This window comes from Natator depressus, chromosome 14, assembly GCF_965152275.1.
Source record: "Natator depressus isolate rNatDep1 chromosome 14, rNatDep2.hap1, whole genome shotgun sequence".
Lineage (NCBI taxonomy): Eukaryota > Metazoa > Chordata > Testudines > Cheloniidae > Natator > Natator depressus.
Window position 1 is genome coordinate 35,919,228 of NC_134247.1, and position 21,802 is coordinate 35,941,029.

General features: G+C 51.8%; 1 protein-coding gene and 1 long non-coding RNA gene across 3 annotated transcripts; both read right to left on the reverse strand.

Moving 5' to 3' along the window:
- Window positions 1–564: 564 nt before the first annotated feature.
- Window positions 565–21,310, reverse strand: LOC141998702 (uncharacterized). 2 transcript variants are annotated; one of them, XM_074971656.1, is made up of 12 exons: window positions 21,155–21,310; window positions 20,227–20,304; window positions 18,903–19,586; window positions 15,763–15,889; window positions 14,715–14,763; window positions 14,164–14,304; window positions 12,487–12,615; window positions 5,262–5,324; window positions 4,293–4,371; window positions 3,439–3,553; window positions 2,582–2,681; window positions 565–1,374 (listed from the first exon to the last, which is right to left on the reverse strand). In XM_074971656.1, exons 2-12 carry the CDS (start codon window positions 20,248–20,250, stop codon window positions 990–992), a joined length of 1,896 nt encoding a protein of 631 aa, XP_074827757.1. In that variant the 5' UTR covers window positions 20,251–20,304; window positions 21,155–21,310; the 3' UTR covers window positions 565–989. The 2 variants fall into 2 exon arrangements, with proteins under 2 accessions (XP_074827757.1, XP_074827756.1); XM_074971655.1 differs by having other exon boundaries at window positions 18,903–19,589.
- LOC141998765 (uncharacterized) lies at window positions 7,344–10,859 on the reverse strand. The gene is made up of 4 exons (XR_012641911.1): window positions 9,213–10,859; window positions 9,027–9,108; window positions 8,443–8,573; window positions 7,344–8,233 (listed from the first exon to the last, which is right to left on the reverse strand). It is a non-coding gene; the product is annotated as an uncharacterized LOC141998765 (long non-coding RNA).
- Window positions 21,311–21,802: the final 492 nt, after the last annotated feature.

Sequence of the window (21,802 nt, forward strand, 5' to 3'; positions counted from 1 at the left end):
TTCAGCGGGACCGAGGTGTTACTGAACATCTTACCCTTAGGCCTAGATAGGCACCTAACTCCCATTGAAACCCACAGACTTTAGGAGTCTAAATACCCTTGAAGATCTGGCCCTTAGTCTGTCTGTGATTTGGTCTCCCATGTAAAAAGAGGGGATCAGAATCCTTACTGCCTCCTGCCCTTTGTCTGTTTGGTCTATTTACACTGGGAGCTCTTCAGAGTAGAGACTTTCTCACAGTGCATGCCTGCAGCTCTCAGCACAATGGGCTCACAGTCTCCATTAGGATACCAAGGTTCTGCTCTAATACAAAGACCAGAACACTGGCAGGCTTTTCTGCAGCTGGACGGGGGGTGGCTGCTGAACCTCCACTCAGAGGAGCTGCACCAACCGGGGGTGGGGTAATTTCACAGGAGAATGGCAGGGAAACAGCAGCAGGAGCTGTGGCCATTGGGATGAAGACAGGCTCACCTACCCTCACCCCTACCCCGCCCAGGCTGGCAGAACCAGCAGCCCCATCAGAGAAGACGCTCTACCCACCCCAGGCATTACACAAAATAATTCTTTATTGAGGATTTGTCCAAAGCCCTGAAGCCGAGAGTAGCAAAGCCGAGGCCTGTTCCTGGGGAGGGCAAACCTCAGCATCTCTCTTCAGAGCCCCCGTGCTCCAGAAAGGGTGCTGGTGTCAGTCCTCTTGGCCCACGGAGAGTCTGCGCTCTACTGACTGTGGTGTGGGGAGGCTGCGCAGGGCTGCGGGGGCTTTGCCTCCCTGTCCTCCTACTCTCAGTACCTGGGCAGAATTTCAGATCTTCTGCTGCAGTCCCCAACCATGGTTCAGTCATTATCCCCACCCCTCTGCTAAGTGCTTTAAGTCCCACTCTCAGCAGAGTCCAGCTGGAAGGCAGGATCCTGCTGGGATCATCTCTGCCAACATCCCCCGTGGTTCAGCCCCCAAGCACTGGTCAGACCTGGATCCCGCTCGGCGTGGCCTGTTACTCGGCAGAGGCTGCGATGGGGGACACCGGCCCTTCCGCCTTCTCCGTTTTGCAATGGCTCGGTGCAGGGATCTCCAGCTGCTCTGTGGAAAGTGGGCATGGCGCACATGGGTGGTCCTTGGTCGGTGTGTCCTCACCGAGGCTGGAGAGCGGGGATGGCGCGTCCCAGTGGCCGGGTGCTGGCATTTCCAGCATAGGCTGGGCCGGGCCGGCAGCCACCTCGGGATGGCTCTTGCTTTTGTGTGCGGTGACGTTGTCCTTCTTCTCAAACTTCTTGCCACAGATGTCACAGGAGAACTGGTAGAAGGAGTCTGCATCATGCTTCTTCATGTGCCAGTTGAGGGAGGCCTTCTGACGGCAGCTGAAGCCACAGATCTCACACCTGTGGGTGGGGAAGGGGATCAAGAGGAGAGTGTGGAGAAAGCCGGGCAGGGAATCAGAGAGAGAGAAAGCTCAGAGTGGGATGCACAGAGGAGACAGGAACACAGGAATTGCCAGACTGGACCAGACTCAAGGCCCATCTGGCCCATTATCCTGTCTCTGACAGAGCTCAGCACAAGATGCTTCAGAGCAAGGTGTAAGAACCTCACGGTGGCTAATGTGGGCTAATCTGGCCTGCATGTTAGGTCTGGTCCCGGGCTCTAATGGCTAGAGAACTGGCTTAAAGCCTGAAGCAGGAGGTTTAATCTCCCTTCCAAAATTGCTATTGTTCATTATGGTCATTCTCAATATTCTTGTTTCCACATAAATGTCCAATCCCTTTTTGGAATCTCACTAAATCTTTGGCCTCAGCAACTTCCTGTGGCAATGAGTTCAACAGGCTATTCACTACTCCCCAAACTTTTGAGGATCGTGCCCCCCCCCCTTACCCATCTGCCCCTCCCCTTGTCGTCCCCGGAGCCCAGGTTGGAATGGTGCCGCGGGTTGGGGAGGCGGGGAGGTGGCATGGTCAGCGGAAGGGGGCCGAGGCTGGGGGTGGGGCTGGGAGCTGGGCTGTGGCCAGGGGTCGAGGCTGGGGACAGGTGCGGGAGTGGACCCGCAGCTGAGCTGCAGTGGGTGCCAGCAACCGGGCCCGCAGCCAGGTGTGGCTCCGCTCCCGGCCTTGCCCCCAGCCTTGGCCCTGGGCTGGGAACAGAGCCGCGGCTGAGGCTGGGGACTGATGCGGGGCAGGGAGCAGCGCTGTGTTGAGGCTGGGGATGGGACAAGGCATGGGGCCAGGGATGTGGCTGGGGGTGGGACTGGAGCACAGCTGGGAGCAGGAGCTGGGGGCTGGCCTGGGCCCCGCTGTGTCCTCCCAGACATTTCTCCACGTCATCCCTAGGGGGGCAGGCTTTGGGGACCTCTGGTCTACAAGTATCTAATGGGTGTAGACATCAAAGGGGTGAGGGGGAGAGGCCTCGTCTGGGGTGTAGTTAGGAAGAGGGCCGGGACAGCCCTAGGGACTGTATCCTCCAGAACTGGATCGATGGCACCTAATCAGCCATTTCCACCTTTGGCCTCTCAGTGCTGCAATTCTTAGGGACAGAGAGAGCTCAACGCAGAGGAAGGACCCCAAGTCACAGAGCGAGCCAGCTGGGTTTGCTACTTACTGTATGGGTTTCTCCCCCGTGTGGATGCGTCTGTGGACGATCAAGTTGCTGCTGGTGCGGAAGGGGCGGGCGCAGTACTCACAGATGTAATCCCGTTTGTCTGCAGGGGGAAGGAGAGCAGATTACTGGCTGCACTGGGCAGCGGGATGTAGGGCAGGGCATTTTACCCAGGTGGAAGCAAAGGTAGGGACGAGAGAAGGGCAGTAGGTCCAGGGGACAAAAAGCAAGGGGTTGCCAGAGCAGATATTGGTAGTGAGTCCAGGGCTGGAATGACAGGGGGACCTGCAGGTTGGGATTGAGGAGCAGTGGCAGAATTGTGTGTGTAGGGGGAGCTCAGGAGCAGAACAGCAGAGGATTCTGTGGGTCCAGACTGAGATGCATTAGCAGCACTGGGGCTAGAATAACAGCGCTGTTTGCAGGTCATGACTGAGAGGCACCTGCAGAGCTGGGGTTGGGTGGGAGGGAATCCCAGGGCTGGAATAGTAGTGGGGGCTGTGGATCAGGACTGGGGGGCATCGGCAAAGGTCGAAAGGGGGAGGGGGCCCAACCCAGGGCTGGAATACCAGGGGGCCTGTGGGTTGGGATTGAAATGCATTGGCAGACCTATGTGATTGTGGGGCTGGAATTGAGGGGCATTTGACAGATGATTGTGTAAGAGCCCAGGGCTGGAACTGAAGGGGAGCTGTGGGGCTGGACTGAGGGGCACTGGCGGGGGTTTGTGTGTGTGTGTAGGAGCCCAGGATCTGGACTGAGGGGCCCTGAGAGAGCTGTGTGCGTGCTGAGGTGAGGGGGAGCCCAGCACTGTAGCAGAAGGCAGGTGCTTTGAGGCTTTAGCCCCTGTGCTCAGGCACACTGACCGCTGTGCAGCTTCTCGTGCTCCTTCAGGTGTTTCTTGAAGTTGAAGGACTTGCCGCAGCTGGGCTCAGAGCAGGTGAAGGTCTTCTGGTGCACATGCTGGTATTTCTTGTGGTACTGCCGTTTGGGGGTTGAGGAGAAGCAGAGGGTAGGGTCAGCTGCCGCCCAGAGACCCCACAGTCCATCCTCCCTGGTTCATACCTAACTGAGCGCCCTACCACAGAACTGGGAGTCAGAGGGAATGTTTGATTTGATTTTGGGGCTGGACCAGCAGCCCCAATACAGGGGGTCTCCCTGGTGCCACTCAGCTCTCTCTGTGGGACAGCAGAGGGAAGCCATAACTCTATGACCCATTCAGCCCCCAGCCTTTCTGTGGAGGCTGCAGCAAAGGAGGCCGACTGGATCACGTTCCAGAGTCAACTGCAATCAGTGGGAATCTCACCATGGATGTCGATCGGCTCTGGGTTGGGGCCTTAGCCCTGATATAGAATCTTGTCCTGCTGGGAACTGAGGACACACGGACTCGTTTCACTGAACAGCCAGTCAGATGGGAGCGACCGGGGCATATGTGACAGCTCCCATTTGGGCTGGGGATTGAAACGGGGATGTCCAGAATTAAAAGCATAAGTAGCTACAGATTGAACTATGGTAAGACCATCGCAGACTCCTATTCTCTGTGGATCAGGCACAGAGAGGGACCCGTAACATACGTTCACCGGTGGGTCACACTGAACTGATTGTCAAGCCCGCAGCTGGGCTGATACCATAATGGTTTTAGGCCACGTATCCCAACAGGGACCAGGCGGTGCTGGGGGTGGGTCAGGTGCCCCTCCCCTCAGGTCACCGTGTCACTCACGTTCAGGTACTGGCGGTTGGAGAAGATCTTGCCGCAGCCCTCGAAGTCGCACAGGAGCATCTCACGCTTGGTTGCCTTCCTGCAGAGAGGAGGGGGTGAGGATCTTGCAGGTATTGATGGAGCCAGGATGCAGTTCAGCAGCCCCTCGGTTCTCAAACCCTCCCTCGTCCTCTCCTCTCCCCGCTGCAGGGGCAAGAGCCGTGTCCTCTGCAGCCACCTCCCTGGATCTTTCCCTGCTCACCAGCTGCCTTCGTCACCTCTCCTCTGCAGCTTGTGATGTCTGGATGAAGCCCCCTTCATCTCCCTGCCTCACCGGCTCTCCAGCTCCTTTCCAAACTCTTTTTTCCCATCTGTGCCCATCTGCTCTGGTCTCTCGGTCAGCTGTGCAAAGTATTGGGGGTGGAGTGGTGGACAGATTGGACAAAGCACACCACTAGCAACGGGGATGGTGTGTGGGTTGGGGGCGCTAAGGGGTAGGTTGCATGCCCTGTGGAAGACGTCAACCAATGGGTGCAGAGGGGATGTGAGAAACGCCAGGGAGTATCACTAGCTGTGAGCCTATGCAGGGACAGAGAGGGGTGGTTGCAAGGGGGAATGGACAGGAGACCAAGTGGCAAGAGGACTGCACATCACTGGGGCCATTGAAAAGTATGTTAGGTAACGGGCTGTGGGAAGCAGTCCCTGGTGTGTGGCTCTGGGGCTAATGGGGCTTTTCCTCACCTCTAAGTCCAACTGGAATGGCGCTGCAACCCCCACCAAGAGGCCAATCCAGACAGAGCGGGAGATCCCACCCCTGCCCAACTACTCCCCTTTGCAGGAGGTACCACCTGCTGTTCAGTGGAATGGGGAGTCCAGCCGTGGGGAGCAGGGATACAAGGGACTGGTCTGCAGCCCAGCTCTGCTACTATAAGGGCTCTAGGGCAGGGCAGCCAGCAGAGTCATGGCCAGGGTTCCAGGCCAGCTTCCTACCTGATTCTCTTGGGGCCGATCTGGGCCACATCCTTGTTGCTCGGCTGTCCCCGCTTCTTGCGGCTGCAAAGGAAGAAACAAACTGATTGGGTGCTCCCAGAGGGGGTGTGTCTCTCCTCCTCCTTTCTCCCCATGTAGTCTCCCTTTCCCCTGTTCTGTGTTTTCCTTTTCTGTACACCCTTCCCCATCTCCACCATGAACATCTCTCTCATCCCCTCATTGCGAGAAGGCATAGGAGACGAAGGCTGCCTGGCCTGGCCTTCTCTGGGGCAGGGATCTCCAGCTACCAGCCTCCTCCTACAGGAAGGGCTTCTGGTGCCAGATCTCACGTAGCTGGCAGAATCCAAGGGTGCCCAATCGCCCCTTCTCAGGACTCATGTGGCCTTGGCACAGGAAGACGAAGGGTTCCCTGTCCTTTTTCTAGCAAGCACCAGATGAGGGTTGGAAAGGGATCCAGAGCATTCGGCCAGCTCAGTGCCCTCCACGGAGACACCAGGAGTCTTTCGCCCTTTGTTCACCTCAGACACCCAAGTCCTCCCTATAAGACCAGACTTTCCACCAAAGCTCCAGATTGCCCCAGATGAGAGCATCCCTGGGAAGTCCGGTCAATCCTGCCAAAAAGCCACTGAGCCTGTGGCACTGAGTGACAGGGTTTCATTCCAAGCACCCCTAAATCCCAGAGGGCAGGGCGGCTCTGGTCTACCCTGCATCTCAAGGACCCAAAGCAAACCCTGGTCAAAGGAGATTTCAGGGTGGTCACCCTAAGATTGCTCTGGCATCTTACTGGACCTCCAAGCCTCACTGACGCCCACATGGACACAGCAACGCCTCCCAGGCACCGGGAAGAGCTCCAGTTTGGCCCAGCACTATGAATTTCATGTCTTGAACGTCAGGTTGGTTTGGAGGCCAGTGCTCAAATCGTGAAAGATCTTAAAATGCCTAAGTCTCATTGAAATCAATGGGAAATAGGCACCTAAACATCTTTGAGGATCAGGGCCTGGGTGTTTCCATGGACTGCTAGGCTTTAGTTGTAGGCTGGGTGCACACCCCCATCTTTCTGATAAAGGGTAGCCCTGCCGAAAGGATACAGGACTCTCTCCAGCTCACCCCCCAGGCTGCTGGAGTCACTAGGGTTCAAAAGTTAAAGGTTTACACAGTAGAACCTCAAAGTTACGAACACCTCCGGAACGGAGGTTGTACGTAACTCTGAAATGGTTCATAACTCTGAATAAAACGTTATGGTTCTCTCAAAAGTTTACAAGAGAACATTGACTTAATGCACCTTTGAAACTTTACTATGCAGAAGAAAAATGCTGCTTTCCATTTATTTTTTTTTAACAGTTTACATTTAACACAGTACTGCACTGTATTTCCCCCTTTTTTTTTGTGTGTCTACTGGGGCCTGATTAATTGACTGGTCAGTTTGTAACTCTGGTGTTCATAACTTTGAGCTTCTACTGTAACTATAAAAACACACAGGCAACATCATGCCACAATATATAAATTGCTTTAAATCAAACCTCTAAAATGTTCTCAGGCAGCATTTTTCGTACTTTGCCTTTCTGTAAATTTTCAGTGGATTTTTTTTTGTTGGTTTGTGTGTATGTATGATGAAATGGATGTTTATTGACATTGAACAATAACAATCTAATCTTTCCAAGCCTAAATATACCGCAGGCGTGCTAGATACAGCTGAGCTCAGTGCCTTCCTGCCCTGTGAGAGGCTCCAACATTCACCAGATAACAAGCTAGCAGAGGACAACTTGTGCAATGTTACAATTGTTGGGTCTCTGTGCTCATAGTGATAGTACGTTTCCATATAAGTAACCTCAGTTTGTCTGGCATACAAAAACTATTACACACCGCAAGATCCTATGTGTGTGTCTAACATGGCAAGGAAAAAGAAATTGTACAACACTATATTTAGAAATAGCATGTGTTCATACAGTTAACAGACTACATTGGAACAGTTACACAAGAGGGCAGAGTTAAGGTTACATGTGCAGCCTTTAACATTCGCCTGACTTCTGCGCACTCATGGTCATGGATTTCCAGAGGAGACGAGCACAGCCTGCTCCCCTGACTTTCAACTAGAATCTCAAGTGCTCAGTGCTTCTGAAAATTAGGCCTTCGGGGTTAGTTTTTCAAGAGGACTCAGCAGCTCCCGAGGTCCTGATGAACATTTTGAACATTTGGCCATAACCATGCAACCAATACCATTCTCCTAATGGCTTTTTTGGTATCATATTTCCCAATTTTTAATTAAAGTAAAAAGATGGACAAAACAATAAGACCGAAGGAGAAAGCATCACTCTACAATTTCAAAGCTCTGATGGCTTGTAATAGAGATGTAAACAGAAAATTTAAGACCTTCAATGCAGTGTGGACGTATTTGGTAGGACACCCCCGAGATGCAGTCATCCTAGGGTTCCTAGGCACTACGGTAATACAAATAATAATGAAATGATAATAAAACTTGACTAGGTCAGTAGAACCAAGCTGCTCTTGGATAAGTCCATCGTTTGCATGATAAAAATAAAGAGCATTAAAAACCTTTAGAAAAATCCACTCTGGACATTAAATAAGACAGAAAATGATTTTATTTCTGTGCTGTTTGACAGTTATTTTAAATACCTACTCCTCACCGCACAAAATAGCTACAAGTTTCCATTATAGTGGAAGTTTCCATTTATAGTGTAAATAAATACAATTATCCGGTTACAAACATGATTAAATTTTATTATTTACGAACAATAAACAGTCTTTAAACACACTGTATTGCAAATAATACAGTTAAGAAAAAAAGATTCAGTCGTAATCACGTTAATCTAATATTTTTAAACACATAGAAAGTTTGGTCACATACACTTAAGTTTGATCTAATTTAAAATGTTCTGTCTGCATTATCCACCTTCCAAGGTAAATCTTGCAGCCACTTCGCTTTTGTTGTTGTTGGTCTATGATGGAATGTCCTGAAAAGAGAAAGAAGTTAGAAAATAGCAAAATTGTCATTTTGGTGAAGAAAACAGATGTTAAAAATCACGGACGATCTGCCATGTTCACTATGTAAGATGCAGGCTATGCAGCTTACTTTGCAAGTGCAAGTTGAGGCTGCTCAACGCTTTGCAATACTGTATATTGCACACAGGCATTGTCATCAGATTGGGATGACGGTACTTACAGAAGGAGATGAGAGTCATCTGCGAAGGAACACACACTCCAGTATGCGACGTGCTCTTGATGCGCTTTCTCTTGCTCCTCTGATTTTTTTTTTTTCTGTCTCCATGTCCCTAGCTGCTGGTATCATAATGGCTACAGCAAAAACCACACATCAATGTGTAACTAATTTGATCAAAACCATTACTTCCTTTAAACCTTAAAGGGACACCACAAACAAGTTCAGTCAATCTTTAAAATGCGTGAAAAGTTCAGGTGCTCTACATTTGATTTCAGTGGGAGTCTGATATCTATCCTACTTAGTTAGGCATGTCTGAAAATCCCACTAAGCACTTACACACCTTTGAAAATCTGGCCCTAAAAGATGATTAACAGAGTGCTCTCAAATGCACAAAGTAAAGAAACTGAAGGAAAAAGAAAGATTTAGAGGGAAATAATCTTTTTATTTCCAGTGATTTTAGAGATTAGTTGTAGGTAGAAAGTTTTCAGACACAAGCATGATTTTTGAGTAGATGGTGTACCTCTAATGGTAAAATTAAAATGCTGTAAAGAGAGGAAGGGGGAGTGCAAATTAAATACATAATTTACCATTATTGTCTGCTGTGCTTCAATTAATACCTCCAGAAATTGTTTTCTACTGGTCGCAAATTGTTACTTAGTTTCACAGCCCCTGTAAAAAAGACATTAATAGACTTTCAGTACAGAACTGAAGTCACAAAAACATCTAGAAATGAAAAAGGCAGAAGAGCTGTAACTGTGCATGTTAATACTTACTTGGTATGTGTTTGGGTGTACATTTTGGGGCTTCTTTTTCCCATAACCCCCACAAAAAATATCATTGTGAAGAGACAGTTGAGGATGGAAGACTGTTCACACTTAATTCAGCTAATTCCAAAGGAAATGCTTTTACACCTCCCTATGTAATAAAAACATGAGAAAGTCTGGAAAGACAGAGTTAGGGTCTATAATTAATTCCCTGGTGTTATGTAAGGCAGCAGTTCATGAAGGGACTTAAGCATATGCTTCTTTTTAGGCATATAAGTAGGCCCATTGACTTCTATGGGACTATACAAGTGTTTAAGCAGATGCACCATTGTCAGCCCTTGTGATTTTATTGAGAGTCTTGTGATATTTGGTGTTTTTCTTAAAGCCCCAGCTCCCAGAGTCAAGTGATCACAGGCATTTATTTAGATAAAATAAAAGTTTCTAGCCCTTATGCTTGGAAAAAAAACATTGAAACTGTGTCCTGAGTGTGACCTAAAGGCTCAGAAACCAGAAGAGAAATTTAAAGAACCTATAATTTATTGTTAGAAAAATAAAAAAAAAAAACCCAAAACCCCACAACCAAATCAAATACTCATGATTTTTGAGATGTGACTCATTACTTCTGTACACTTGAGATCGGCAGTACTGACTTTCAAATACTTTGGTGACTTGGAGCCTAATCATTCACTAGGGACCTGACCCAACTCGCAGTGATTTATTGCAAGTCATTCCTCTCACCTCAATAAAGGTTGCATTAGGCTCAGTCACCCCAAGCAGTTTCCAGCACCCACCCAAGCTTAACTTGGCTTCCTTGGATCTTCAGAGATTAACTCAACTATCAACATCATAGTACTGAAACCAACACATCTTCTCAGCAATGAGCAAATTTTCAGCATCATTTATCTAGAAATGTAATAACAGAGGGCTCTTCAATCTAACAGACAAAGGTATAACAAGATCCAAAAGCTGGAAATTGAAACTAGACAAATACAGATTATTAATAAGGCACATTTTTAACAATGAGGGTAATTAATCCTTGGAACAACTTCCCAAGGGTTGTGGTGGATTCTCCATCACTGGCAATTTTTAAATCAAGATTGAATATTTTTTTAAAAGATCTGCTCTTGTGCACACAAGAATTAATTCAGGGAAGTCCAGTGGCCAGCATTATGCAAGAGGTCAGACTAGATGATCACAATGGTCCCTTCTGGCTTTATAATCTAAGAAACAATACGCTAATGCATACATCATTTTCTGCATAAAAGTATTACAAATTCACACTAGCAGCTTCAGTGCAGAGAACCAGACACTACACTGCTGAATATTTATTATCATTCTGTGATGGACCCCTATGAAAACTACAGCATTAGTTTACTCCTGGGGGAATTCTGAGCCACTGCGCAAGTGCAGAATTAATGCCTCCCAGAGATATTTTTTCCCCCTGTAGAATAATTGATTCTGATGGGGAGGTGAAAGGAAACTGCAATTACACTTTTCATGCACTAGGGGCTGATGTGATGCCAGAAGAGAAAGCAGCTAACTCACGGGTCAGAGCACCCAGCCATGGAGTGGGAGGGGACAGAGGCTGCCTTCCTCACAGTGCCGTGCCAGGTGAGGAGGCATGGGATATTGAGGGGGGCAGAGTGAGGCACATGGTGTTCCTGGGGCAGGTCACACAGACTGAGGTTCCGAAGGGATAGTGGGGGTGACAGTCTGGGGCGGGAGCACAGGAGCTAGGCATGGGGGGAGGTTCCCCAACAACTCCCCACCCTGCAAAAAAACCTGTTCCATACTTCTCCCACCCATATCCAGCAACCCTCCAGATTCACTCCCAGGCTCCTTCCCAGCAATTACTTCCCTCTCCCTCAGCTCCTTCATTACCCCTGAAATCCCCAAGCCTTTGCACTGCTTCTCAACGGTGTGGGAAATACTTTTCTGTATTGTACTTTAAATACATTATTATCAAAGTTCTGTATTAATATGTCCGGTAAGGAATCTATTTGACAAAAAACATAACCTGAATCTTTTTGTTGTTGTTGTCTGTATTGTTACAGACAAACTTGCTGTCAGGTATTTTGAAATAAATTACCAAAATAATTGAAATTGGCGTGATTATATTGTATTATTTTGACAAATAAAATATGCAGAATTTTAAAATACTGTGCACAGAATTTTAAATATTTTGGTGCAAAATTCCCCCAGGAGTAACTACTTACACACTGAAGCCCTATTTAGCCATTCGCCTCTTCCCTGGTGAGCAGGATAGTGCAGTACACTATGGCCACTTTGTACCACTTGGGCAACACAGAGGCCATGTTCTGGCCCCACATGGCCAGAGGAGAAATCCCTTTGTGTCAGTGGAACTCTCTCCAGGGAGGGACGGCTCCTGTGGAACCCTCCCTGCACTCTCTGGTGCTGTGGGGGGAGCTCTGATATATCAATCCTCCATTGATGTTAGGGATCTTATGCCGGTGGTATGAGTTAGAGCAGTTGAGGAGCTTCTCCAAGTTATGCAGAGGGCAGACGGTGCAGGATCAGGGAGCTGTAACTGGTTCCCTGACAGCTCCCCCTGCATTGAATGGAACTGTGACGTGGGCAAACTTCAGCCCTACTATATTCTCTCTCTCTACCCAGACACTAGTACGCTTGTCTCCCTCGCTGTCCCATTGTTCCATCACTGGCTCCATTGCCATTGAAGTCAATGGAAAGAATCTCTATTAATGTCAACGGGCTTTGCTCAGGTCCTCACATAGCTCCCATCACAGTGGCTAAACATCCTCCGTGAGCAGCACTGGCTAGGTACACAGAAGCATTCGTCCATCAACCTAGCTGCATCTAATCAGGGGCTAAGTCGGCATAGCTATGGCGCTTAGGGGTGAGACAAGTTTCACACTCCTGAGTGATGTAGCCATGTCGATCTCCATTTTAAGTGTAGACCATGCCTGAGGCACCCAGCGTGGTGTGGAAGACAGCTCTGCGCTGGGAATTGGCTGCGGTTTGGTCTGGCTGCTATTGACAGGGGTCTGCAGTTACAGAGCACAGGACAGCCCCATGCACGCCCTCGGGCCTCTAGCTTAGCCAGCATTCGAAAGCTCTGGGGTTGGGAAATGCAGTCGCTTCTCAGATGGGCCCAGAGCCACTTGGATGATCGAGCTGAGATAGACAAACAGACCTCAACCCCTTCCTTCTCACTCACCCACTTCTCGCCTTCCTTTCTCCTCTCCCTATGTGCTCAGGATCCCCCTCCTCACCTGGATCGGCCCTCTGCCTGTCTTCCCCTCACCTGGATTGCACCGCCTTCTCCTCAGAGGGGCTGCCGTTGGCTGGACTCGCCTCGGTAGGCAGCTGCGCACCCTTCACGGGTCTCTTGCGGCTCTTGTTCTGGCTTTGTTCTCTTTTCAGCTCGGAGTCACTGGATGGATGAGATGGACATAGGAACTGGTTACAACCTGTGAGAGGGGGCTCTCTATTGGCAGGTGAAGCTAGACATGGGAAACAGAGGGAAAGCAACCCAATGCCACTCAGGGAGAGGCACACAGACTAAAAGCATCTCCTCCAAGCCAGCGCTAAAGGAATCAATGTATTATTCCACGTTCACGCCAAGTTAGAGCTGAGAGTTTAGTCACACAACAGTCAGGGTTAGATTTGTCAGAGCAGCCTTCCCTCTGCAGAGTACGTTTAACAAATGGGTCTCTCATTTCCACTATCAGGACAAAGTCACAAGGAAGCTTGGGAGGAAGGATGGGATTGTGGTTAAGGTACAAGACTGGGTGGCAGAACACCTGGGTTCTGTTCCTAGCTCTGAAACTGACTCACTGTGTGGGTGAAATCAGGGGCCTTTATCGATCAGATCCCCCTTGTGGCAAGGTGGGGAGCTACACCAACTTGGCTCCACCCCCTGATGCTGTAATACTCTGTGTTTGTCAAGTCCTTGTTACAACCTGGCTTTTCCTGGCCAGATCCTCAGCAATCTCTGGCCCCTTCAGGGTGAAGGGGAGTCAGAAGTTCCATGGCTCTAGTAGGCGTTACTCAGCCCTAGGTCTCCTGCGTTTAGAACCTTCTTCTCCATAAGCCCCTGGCTGGAGTATGCAGGGGAGCCCAGGCCAGCCCAACTCACCGGGTTCAGCCCAGGGCCCGTTTGGATCAGCCAGAACCAGTCTTTGTCAGCCTCTTGCTGTTATATCCTGCCTCTCCCCCTCTGTAGGCTTCCCCGCTTCTCTCTTTTTGGAGTGTTAGCCGTTCACCAGCCTGCTAGAGGGCGGCTCTCTAGCAGCTGCCTTTCCTCTCGGAAACTCCCCTACTAACTGAGGTCCTTAATTTTTTTATCATGTCCAGGTGCTTCCCTGCCTAATTAACTGCCTCCCAGTACCCTCGGGTGAACCTGAGCTGCCTCATTCCCCATTGTGGAGCCTGTCAGAGCTGGGCTGGGCCCCTGAGCCTTCAAAGGGCCATCTACCCTCTGACATTGCAGTGGGCAAATCCCTTCCCTTCCTCTTACCAGTAATGAAAACAAGGTCCCTGGCCCTGGGGAATTTACAATTCCAGGGCCAGATTCTGATCTCACTCATACAACTGAGAATTAGGAGCATATGCTCTCAGCAGTGGTGTTTAGGAGCATCCCGGGGTACCACAGCTGCCTGTGAAATCAGAGTGAGGCCTCAATTATACCAGCAAAGTGTTGGCAACCACAAAGCAGGGAGCAGGTGGGAAAGGGCAGAGATCCAGGAAAAGCTACGGAGAGAGACACCTTGTTCTGTACGCGCCCTGTGAGTTCCTGGGTTAATTGTTAATGTACAAAAGGGCCACGGAAGGTGAAGGGACAGAAGACCAAAGCTGTGGAATTACATCAGAACGAACATACACAGAATCTTCGTAAAGTGCAAGACTTCGGTCCAGCCTGGCAGCCCTTCAGAGAGCAGTGCAGTCAGCTCCCTCCCAGCCCAGCTCTAGCATCCCTTACCTGTCCAGCGAGGGGTGGTAATTTTCATTGCACAGGTCGTCAGTGTAAGTGAGGTCATCTTCTTCGGTGAAGTCTTCATCCTCGTCCTCTTCCTCTTTGGGGTCAGGCACCTCCTCTGGTTTATCTTCCAGTCCTGGTGCACTGCAAGAATCAGATGTCAAGAGAGGAGGTTGGACGGAAGCGCATCTCCCTGAGCCGTGGCTCTGAGAGGGAAATCTCTGAGGACTCTGTGGGTCCTGATCCCACCATCTCTCCTCACAGCCTGATGGCCATCCTGTCTACATGTCCCTGTCAGTCACTGGTCTCTCTGCTGAAGCTGTTCACAACAGGGCTGATGCGTAATAATAGGGATGGGGCAAGACTGTCCCTCTGGGAACTGCCTTGAGAATTCAGCAGTTAATTTCGTACCAGATGTTGTCAGACGGGAGGGACTCTGGGTCATCGCACTGCTGGGGATACAGGACAGCTCCTCTCTAGTCCTGGGAGCATACGCGCAGGGGATAGGTGAGCACCAGGGACAGATGATGAGGAGAAGAGCCACCGTCACTCACCTCTCCGGCTCTATCCCTTCCATGCCAGCCTCTGCCTCTGCCAGGGGAGCTGTGGGGAGAGAAACTAGGTGCAGTCAGTTGAAGGGTGAGATGGAACCATGAAGCTGAGATCTGCAGAGAAGAGACGGGGAAGGAAGGTGCAGCTGTGGGAGAGAGGGTGCAGGGAGGGTTTGGGAGGAGAGAGCAACGCAGAGTGAGAAGGCCCCGAGGAAGGGAACTAAATCCTCATTCAGGGTATAAACCAACCACTAACAGGCCACAGAAAGGGGGCTAGGAAGAAACTATAAACAAGTTGTTCCATAATTGTCCAAAAGGGGGTTTCTTGCCCCTCCTATGAAGCACCTGATACTGGTCACTGAGGGATAAAGGGCTGGATGGACTCCCCCTTTCCTCAGAGTTGTGGGGATCCGAGACCCACGGCTCTTTCCCTCACTCGAGCCGGGAGATCATGTCGGGTTTGGGAATGAGAAAATCCTGCTGAGGGGGGAAGAACATGGTGGGATGGGGTGAATGAATGGTTTGTGGAATGTCTGTTACAAAGAAAGTTCCATGACTTAACCCGGCCCCTCTCCTACGCTGTGGGGACGTGGCATCGGACTACGGACATGGGAGACCCTTTGGAAGAGTCGGACATGCTTCATCCCCTGGAGAATATGCTGGGATCTGCACATGCCAGGTGACCCAGCCACAACACTAACATCAAAACACTTAGGCCAGATACCAGGCTGTAGCGGGGAATGAAACTTTCAACAAAAAGACTTCTCTTCAGAAAATGAGATTTGGTTGAAAATTATTTCATTTGCAAAACAGTTTAGCTTTCAGTTCCATTTTTAGAAAATATTTTGAAATGGTAATTCTTTTTTGGGAGAAAGAACTCTGCCAGAGTTCTACTTTCTCCCGTCTCTCCTTTTCCACCTGAAAAGAGGGGGAGGAAAGTCGAAGAGCGAGATAAATTAATAGTGAAGTGTTACGCTGAAGGGTTAAGCACTGAACGTGATATTTGTGGAGAGAAAGCTTCTAATACCCAAGGGAACAAGGAATCCCTTACCCAGCGAGGTCACACTCTCGTAATTCTCCTGCATGACGTCCCTGTAGAGGGCTCTCTGACCTGGGTCCAGCACAGCCCACTCCTCCTGCGTGAAATATACAGCCACTTCCTCGAAGGTCACCTGCCCCTGAAACAGCCACAGTTCCCCACTCAGGACCAGCTCCCCAGTCACAGTCCCACCTGCCCCAGACTGTTCTAGTTTCCTGTTTACTTTCAGTAAGGCTTATAGTATCCCTAATCCCCAAGTTAGAATCTCCTCCCTACTGCTCCCATATGCTGCTCAATGCCTCACTCACTCCTGGTCTAACATCTCCCCACTCATCATTCAGGCCTCTGGCTATTCCCTCTGCTCACAGGCGCTGATTTTTATTTTTCCCGGTGAGTGCTCCGCCTGAGGCCCTGCCCCTTCCCACAAGGCTCCGCCCTCACTCTGCCTCTTCCCGCCCCCTCTCCCAAATCCCCTGCCTGTCCCTCACTCGCTCCTCTCAGTCCCCTTCCCCAAGGCCTCCTGCCCGCCCACTGCTGGCTCCTCTCTGCCCTCCCTTGAGCCCGGCCAGCCCGGGGGCCCCACTAAACAGCTGATCGGCAGCCAACCCTGGCCCGCCCAACAGATGTGGCTGGTGGGTGCTGAGCACCCCCTATTTTTTTCCCGTGGGTACTTGAGCACTGGAGCACCCACGGAGTCTGTGTCTAAGCCTCTGCTACCTAATGCACCTTCAGTCTCCCAGGATGAGGGTCACTCGTCAGTATGTGAAACTGAGGTGGTTCTCACTGGGTTCACAGGGACCGACCAAGCAAATCTATGGAAGCTCCACATAGAATTCCTCCAATGCAGGCTCCAGCAGGTGCGAGATGGAGCCCTCCTGCTCTTTATTCTCACCCAGCCAAATGAAACCTGAACCTTCAGCATCTGGCTCAGTCCACAAGGTTAATTTCTCTCTTTGGTTCCCTCCATTCCCTCGGGGGACCGTGCCACCCTGTCATGCTATTTTATGCATGTGTTGCTGGTTTACTTTTGAGAATCTTGACTCTCCTTCCTGCCGCCCGCCCCGCAAGCTCTGGACTAGAGGTGGCCTGAACTATAACAGTGAACAGCTGCATTCTTTGCTTTACAGCAATGAGTCTCAACCTTTCCAGACTACTGTGCCCCTTTCAGGAGTCTGATTTGTCCTGTTTCACCTCACTTAAAAACGACTTGCTTACAAAATCAGACATAAAAATACAAAAGTGTCACAGCCACTATTATGGATAAATTGCTGACATTCTCATTTTTACCATCTAATTATAAAATAAATTGATTGGAATATAAATATTGTACTTACATTTCAGTGTATAGTTTACACTGCTCTATACACAAGTCATTGTCGATATGAAATTTTAGTTTGTACTGACTTTGCTAGTGCTTTTTATGTAGCCTGTTGTAAAACTAGGCAAATATCTAGATCAGTTGATGTACCCCCTGGAAGACCTCTGTGTCCCCCCAGGGGTACACGTACTTCTGGTTGAGAATCACTGCTTTTCTTTTTAAAGACAACTGGTTCAGTTAGTGTTATACAGAAGGTTTGAAGAGGATAAGTTTATTTGGTGGGGAAAAAAAATTTTAAAAAATGGAAATGTTGCATTTTGTCTGACATTTTCCTTTTTAAGCTGTTTTAAGGTTTGGTGGGGGGTTTTTGAAAAAAAAAAACATTAAAAACTTCTGTTTCCTTTTTGTGGGAAAATCCCCACTTTTCTGTCAGTTTTAAAAGCTCCTTCCCCTGTTGGAAAAAAGATCAAGGTAATAAAAAGGCGGGGGCAATAAACCATCACTTGAAACCTTTAAACCTGGCATGGGGCACTGTCAGCAGACAGGATACTGGGCGAGATGGACCTTTGGTCTGACCCCGAGTGGCCGCTCCTATGTTCCAAGCGGACGTCTCTCTGTAAAAGTTGGGCTCTAGTTGAACCACAAGTTGCTGGGTTCTATGAAGGCCTCCTGGGGTGGGAGTCTCTAGTCTGTGTTATGCAGGGGATAAGACTAGAGGATGATCATAATGGTTCCTTCTGGCCTTAAAATACAGGAGTCTCTCTTTGGCGTGCTGGTCATGCCAACGTTTCTGCAGCAAGCACCTTCACTCTGTGCTCCATACTGCCTGATTCATGGGGAGGCGCTGCCTGTGAAACTCCACCGAGCCATGACGCTGCTTATTACGCTAGCTGCCGTCACCTCCCCGTTGTGCTGGTCTACGCAGCTGCTGCCTCATCTTAAGACTGTGAGCATTTGGGGGCAGGCGCTGTCTCTTGGTTCTAGGTTTTCACGCTATCCAGCGCAATAGGGCGGGGGTCCCTAGGGACTTCAGCAATGCACAGAGTAAATAATAACTATACCACTTCTGCTGACATGCACGCACTTGCCCACGACCCCTCACGCAGGGTGCACAGCGAGACTTGCTGGACAAGGATTTTGCCGGCCTGGCCCAGGTCTCAGAGGGGACGTTTCGATACGATGACCCTTCCTCTCATCTGTGGGATCTCGTTCAGGCCGAGGCCCCCCGAGCAGGGACGGTGGAGCCTTCCCAAAGTCTGGGCGGGGAGGGGGGGAGAGACCCCGCCCCCTCTGTGGTCCCGCCTCTTCCCCCAAGGACCTTCCAGCAGCTCGAGCTCAGCTGGGGAGCTGCGGCAGCTCTGGGGAGCTGCAGACCCTCCCCCTGTCCGGGGTGGGGGAGCTCAAGAGCAGCCCCTCGCCTGTGTCCCCACCCAGGGCATGTGGAGGGCCCACAGTTCCCTACAGCTGCACACATGGCTCTTACCCCAATCCGGTTCTGGCCGGGGCCTCAGAGCCGCAGCCTGGCCATGGTAAGAGCTGTGCGGGCAGCTGTGAGGAGCCGTAGACCCTCCACCTGCCCTGGCTCCAGCTGCCGGCCTGGCTGGGGAGCAGGGCCTCGGTGTGGGGATGGGGGGGAGGAAGGGCAGGGGTGGGGCCTATGACGAAAGTAGATGGGCCATGGGCCCCTGCCCCACAGCATCATATCAGGGGTGTGTGGGGGAAGACATTTTATCCTTTGATTTCCCATCAGATCTCTCTCCCCCACCATCCCTTCTCAGTCACACGCCTGGCTCTGCCCCCGCAGCATTTCCCCACCTCGCGCCGTATCAGCTACCTGAGCAGGCTGGGTTGACTCCCCTTGCCCCAGGCAGGCTTCAGCCAATGCAGCCGCCTCCTCGCTGCTGTGGGGCTCCCTCGCCGTCACCCAGGCCCGCACGTCCGGCCGCAGTGCCCCCAGGAACCGCTCCCGCACGACGACGTCCACTATCTGCTCCTTGGTGCGCTCCCCGGGTCGCAGCCAGAGCCGAGCAGCCCGGCTGAGCCGGGCTAGCGTCTCTCGGGGAGCTTCTCCGGGCCGGGCAGCGCCTGAGCGGAACTGCAACCGATGGGCTTCCTCGCTGGCCTGCTCTGAAACGGCCGCCTTGCCCTCCGCACGGCCCCTAGTGGGACCTGTCCCCAGGAAGCTGCAGGCCTCAGGTGCCTCCCTGAAGAACGAGGGAACCTCGTCCCCATGAGGCCAGTCACGGGATGGCACCGCCTGCTCAAGGCCTGCGGTGTCTGCCGCTTCCCGAGACCAGGGAGGCGTCTGTGCCGTCCTCAATGGAGAATCTTCCCCCTCCGAGCATCCCAGCAAGGACTGGGACGGCGTCCGCGGGGATAAGGGCCAGCCAGGGCTCTGCTCCTCAGCCTCGCTCTCCTCCCTCTTGGGATGCTGGACCGGGATCCCACAACGCCCTTCCCCCAGGGCACGGGGTTCTCCCCACATCCCAGCCGCCGGGGTCTCCTGTTGCCCCTGGTCCTGCTGGGAAAACGCCGGGGTTGAAAAACTTGGACCAGCTACACGCAGAGTCTGTCGCTGCAGCCGAGCTGATGGGGCTGTCGCCTTAGTGCGGGTGCTGGAGACTCATCACACTTTTATATCCTGAGGTTCAACCCTCACAACCCACCCAGCTGGGGGGGGGAGGAGGGGGTCGTGGCAGCCTCCATAACAAGACTCATAAGCATAGGTGCCGACTCCGTGGGTGCTCCAGCCTCGGCTCAGCACCCACCAGCTGTTCAGAGGCTGGGGGAGGGGCTTGGGCAAAGGCAGAGAGCACCAGGCGGGGTCTTTGAGGAGTGGGCAGAGCGGGGGTGGGAAAAGGCGGAGTGGGGGTGGAGCCTCAGGGGAGGGGGCGGAGCACTCCCAGGGAAAAATAAAAGTCAGCACCTATTCTTGCTCATAAGCTAGACAGAGGGGGAGCTGGGAATACCACAGCACCCATGCTATAGTTTTCCTCCCAGTGGGCCTGTTCCTATAAACCAGGCTCCAGATCACGCAAGTCCCAGCACAGGTCTGTCACCCCCTGCCACCCACTCACCACCATCTTCCTCACCCCCCTGCGTTTTCTGCCCCTCTCCCTCCAGGAGGAGACCCCATAAGTTCCAGAAATATCCCCTACCTGAGCTGGTTCCACAGCAGCCATTTCCCTTCCCAGCCCCCCGGGGAGCCAGGGACAATCCGGACCTGATTCTGCAGCCTGTCAGGGCGAGAAGGGAGGTTTCAAAAGGGCCTTGGTACCATTTCACGCCCCGATTCCCTCCTGGCTCTTTCTCTGCAGACAGATGCTCTAGACACGGGGCAGTCACTAAGCGGACCGCTGGCCAGACCCGCCCTGCCAGATGCTTTTGAAGGGGACCCCACAATCTTTTTTATGTATTTATTGTGAGTGTGAGTGTGATTGTGATTATATATATATACACATATGATTGTCTCTGGAGTCTGGACCTTGAGGAAGAAATTTGGACCCTGACTCTGCCCCACTTTATTACAACACAGACCCAACCTCTCCCTCGAGGAGGGAGCGCATTTCAACCCACAGTCTGAACCAAACCCGAGAAAGGAGCCGCTCTGGGGGATCCCCCCTGACACGGTCCCCGGGCAGCGCATCCCCCCAGCAGCGCGGGGACCAGGCAGAGGCAGGAACTGGCTTTTCCTCTCCCTGCTCCTCCCCTTCTCCCAGGGAAGTCAATCTGCCCGGGGTGCTGCAGGGAATGGGGCTGGGCGGTGCTGGGAGCCGGGACCTCCCTCCCCACTGATTGCTCCTGCTGCCCCTGCCAGTCTCTGCCCCCGTCTCCCGCCTGTCCCCTCCCCTCGGGCTGGGAGACTCGGTCCCTGGCCCTGGCCCGGGCCCGGGGCGGTCGCTCCCCCGGCGCTGGCTCGGCTCCTGCAGGCGCTCAGTGGGGCAGAGCCCGGGGCAGGGAGGGCAGCAGCTCCGGGACTCGCAGACCCCCGCCCCCCCGGGAGCAGAGCTGGGGCGAGGAGGGGCCGTTGGTGCAGAGTCACTTTCCTGCCCGGCCCCAGCCCTTTCCTCGGGTCTCTCCCCTCACCTGCAGGCTCCGGCTCAGCTGTCGGCAGAGCGGGGTTAATGCAGGTCGCTCCCCGCACAGCTGGGAAGCAGGAGCTCCTCAGCTCACAACGGAGCGAGCAGCGGCTGCATCTGACCCAGGAAGCTCAACCCCCGGTCTGCTGAGCAGAGAGAGCTCGAGCCCTAGGAGCTTCCCCTCCTGAGCAATACCCAGAGCCCCCTGGTGGGGAAAAGCGAAGGAAACCTTCTCCCTCCTCACCCCAGCAGTGGGGACAGAAACCTGGCTCACGGGGGATCCGGCCAGAGACTCCGTTTCTCTTCTCTGAAGAGAGAAAGAAACTTCCAAAGCAAAGGAACCAGAATCAGAGCCCAAACCAGCGTGTCCGAGACCTTTTCCTTGTAATCAGAAAACATTCACTAGCAAACCTGGACTTAAGGCCTGCATTTACTCCAGAATGGATGTCACCATTTGCCCCAGTAGGTGCCCAGCCACTGTGGTGATGGACTCCACAGGAGACCCCTATGAAAAAATAAATGAAAACCAGTATTGCAAAATTAAGCTACAGCCCCTTTACTTCTGGAGGAGAGTAGCCCACACAGGGGCTTAATGTATTACTTTATGTGCGTTTATTACCTTTCACATCTTTAGTCAATTCATAATACAGCTTGT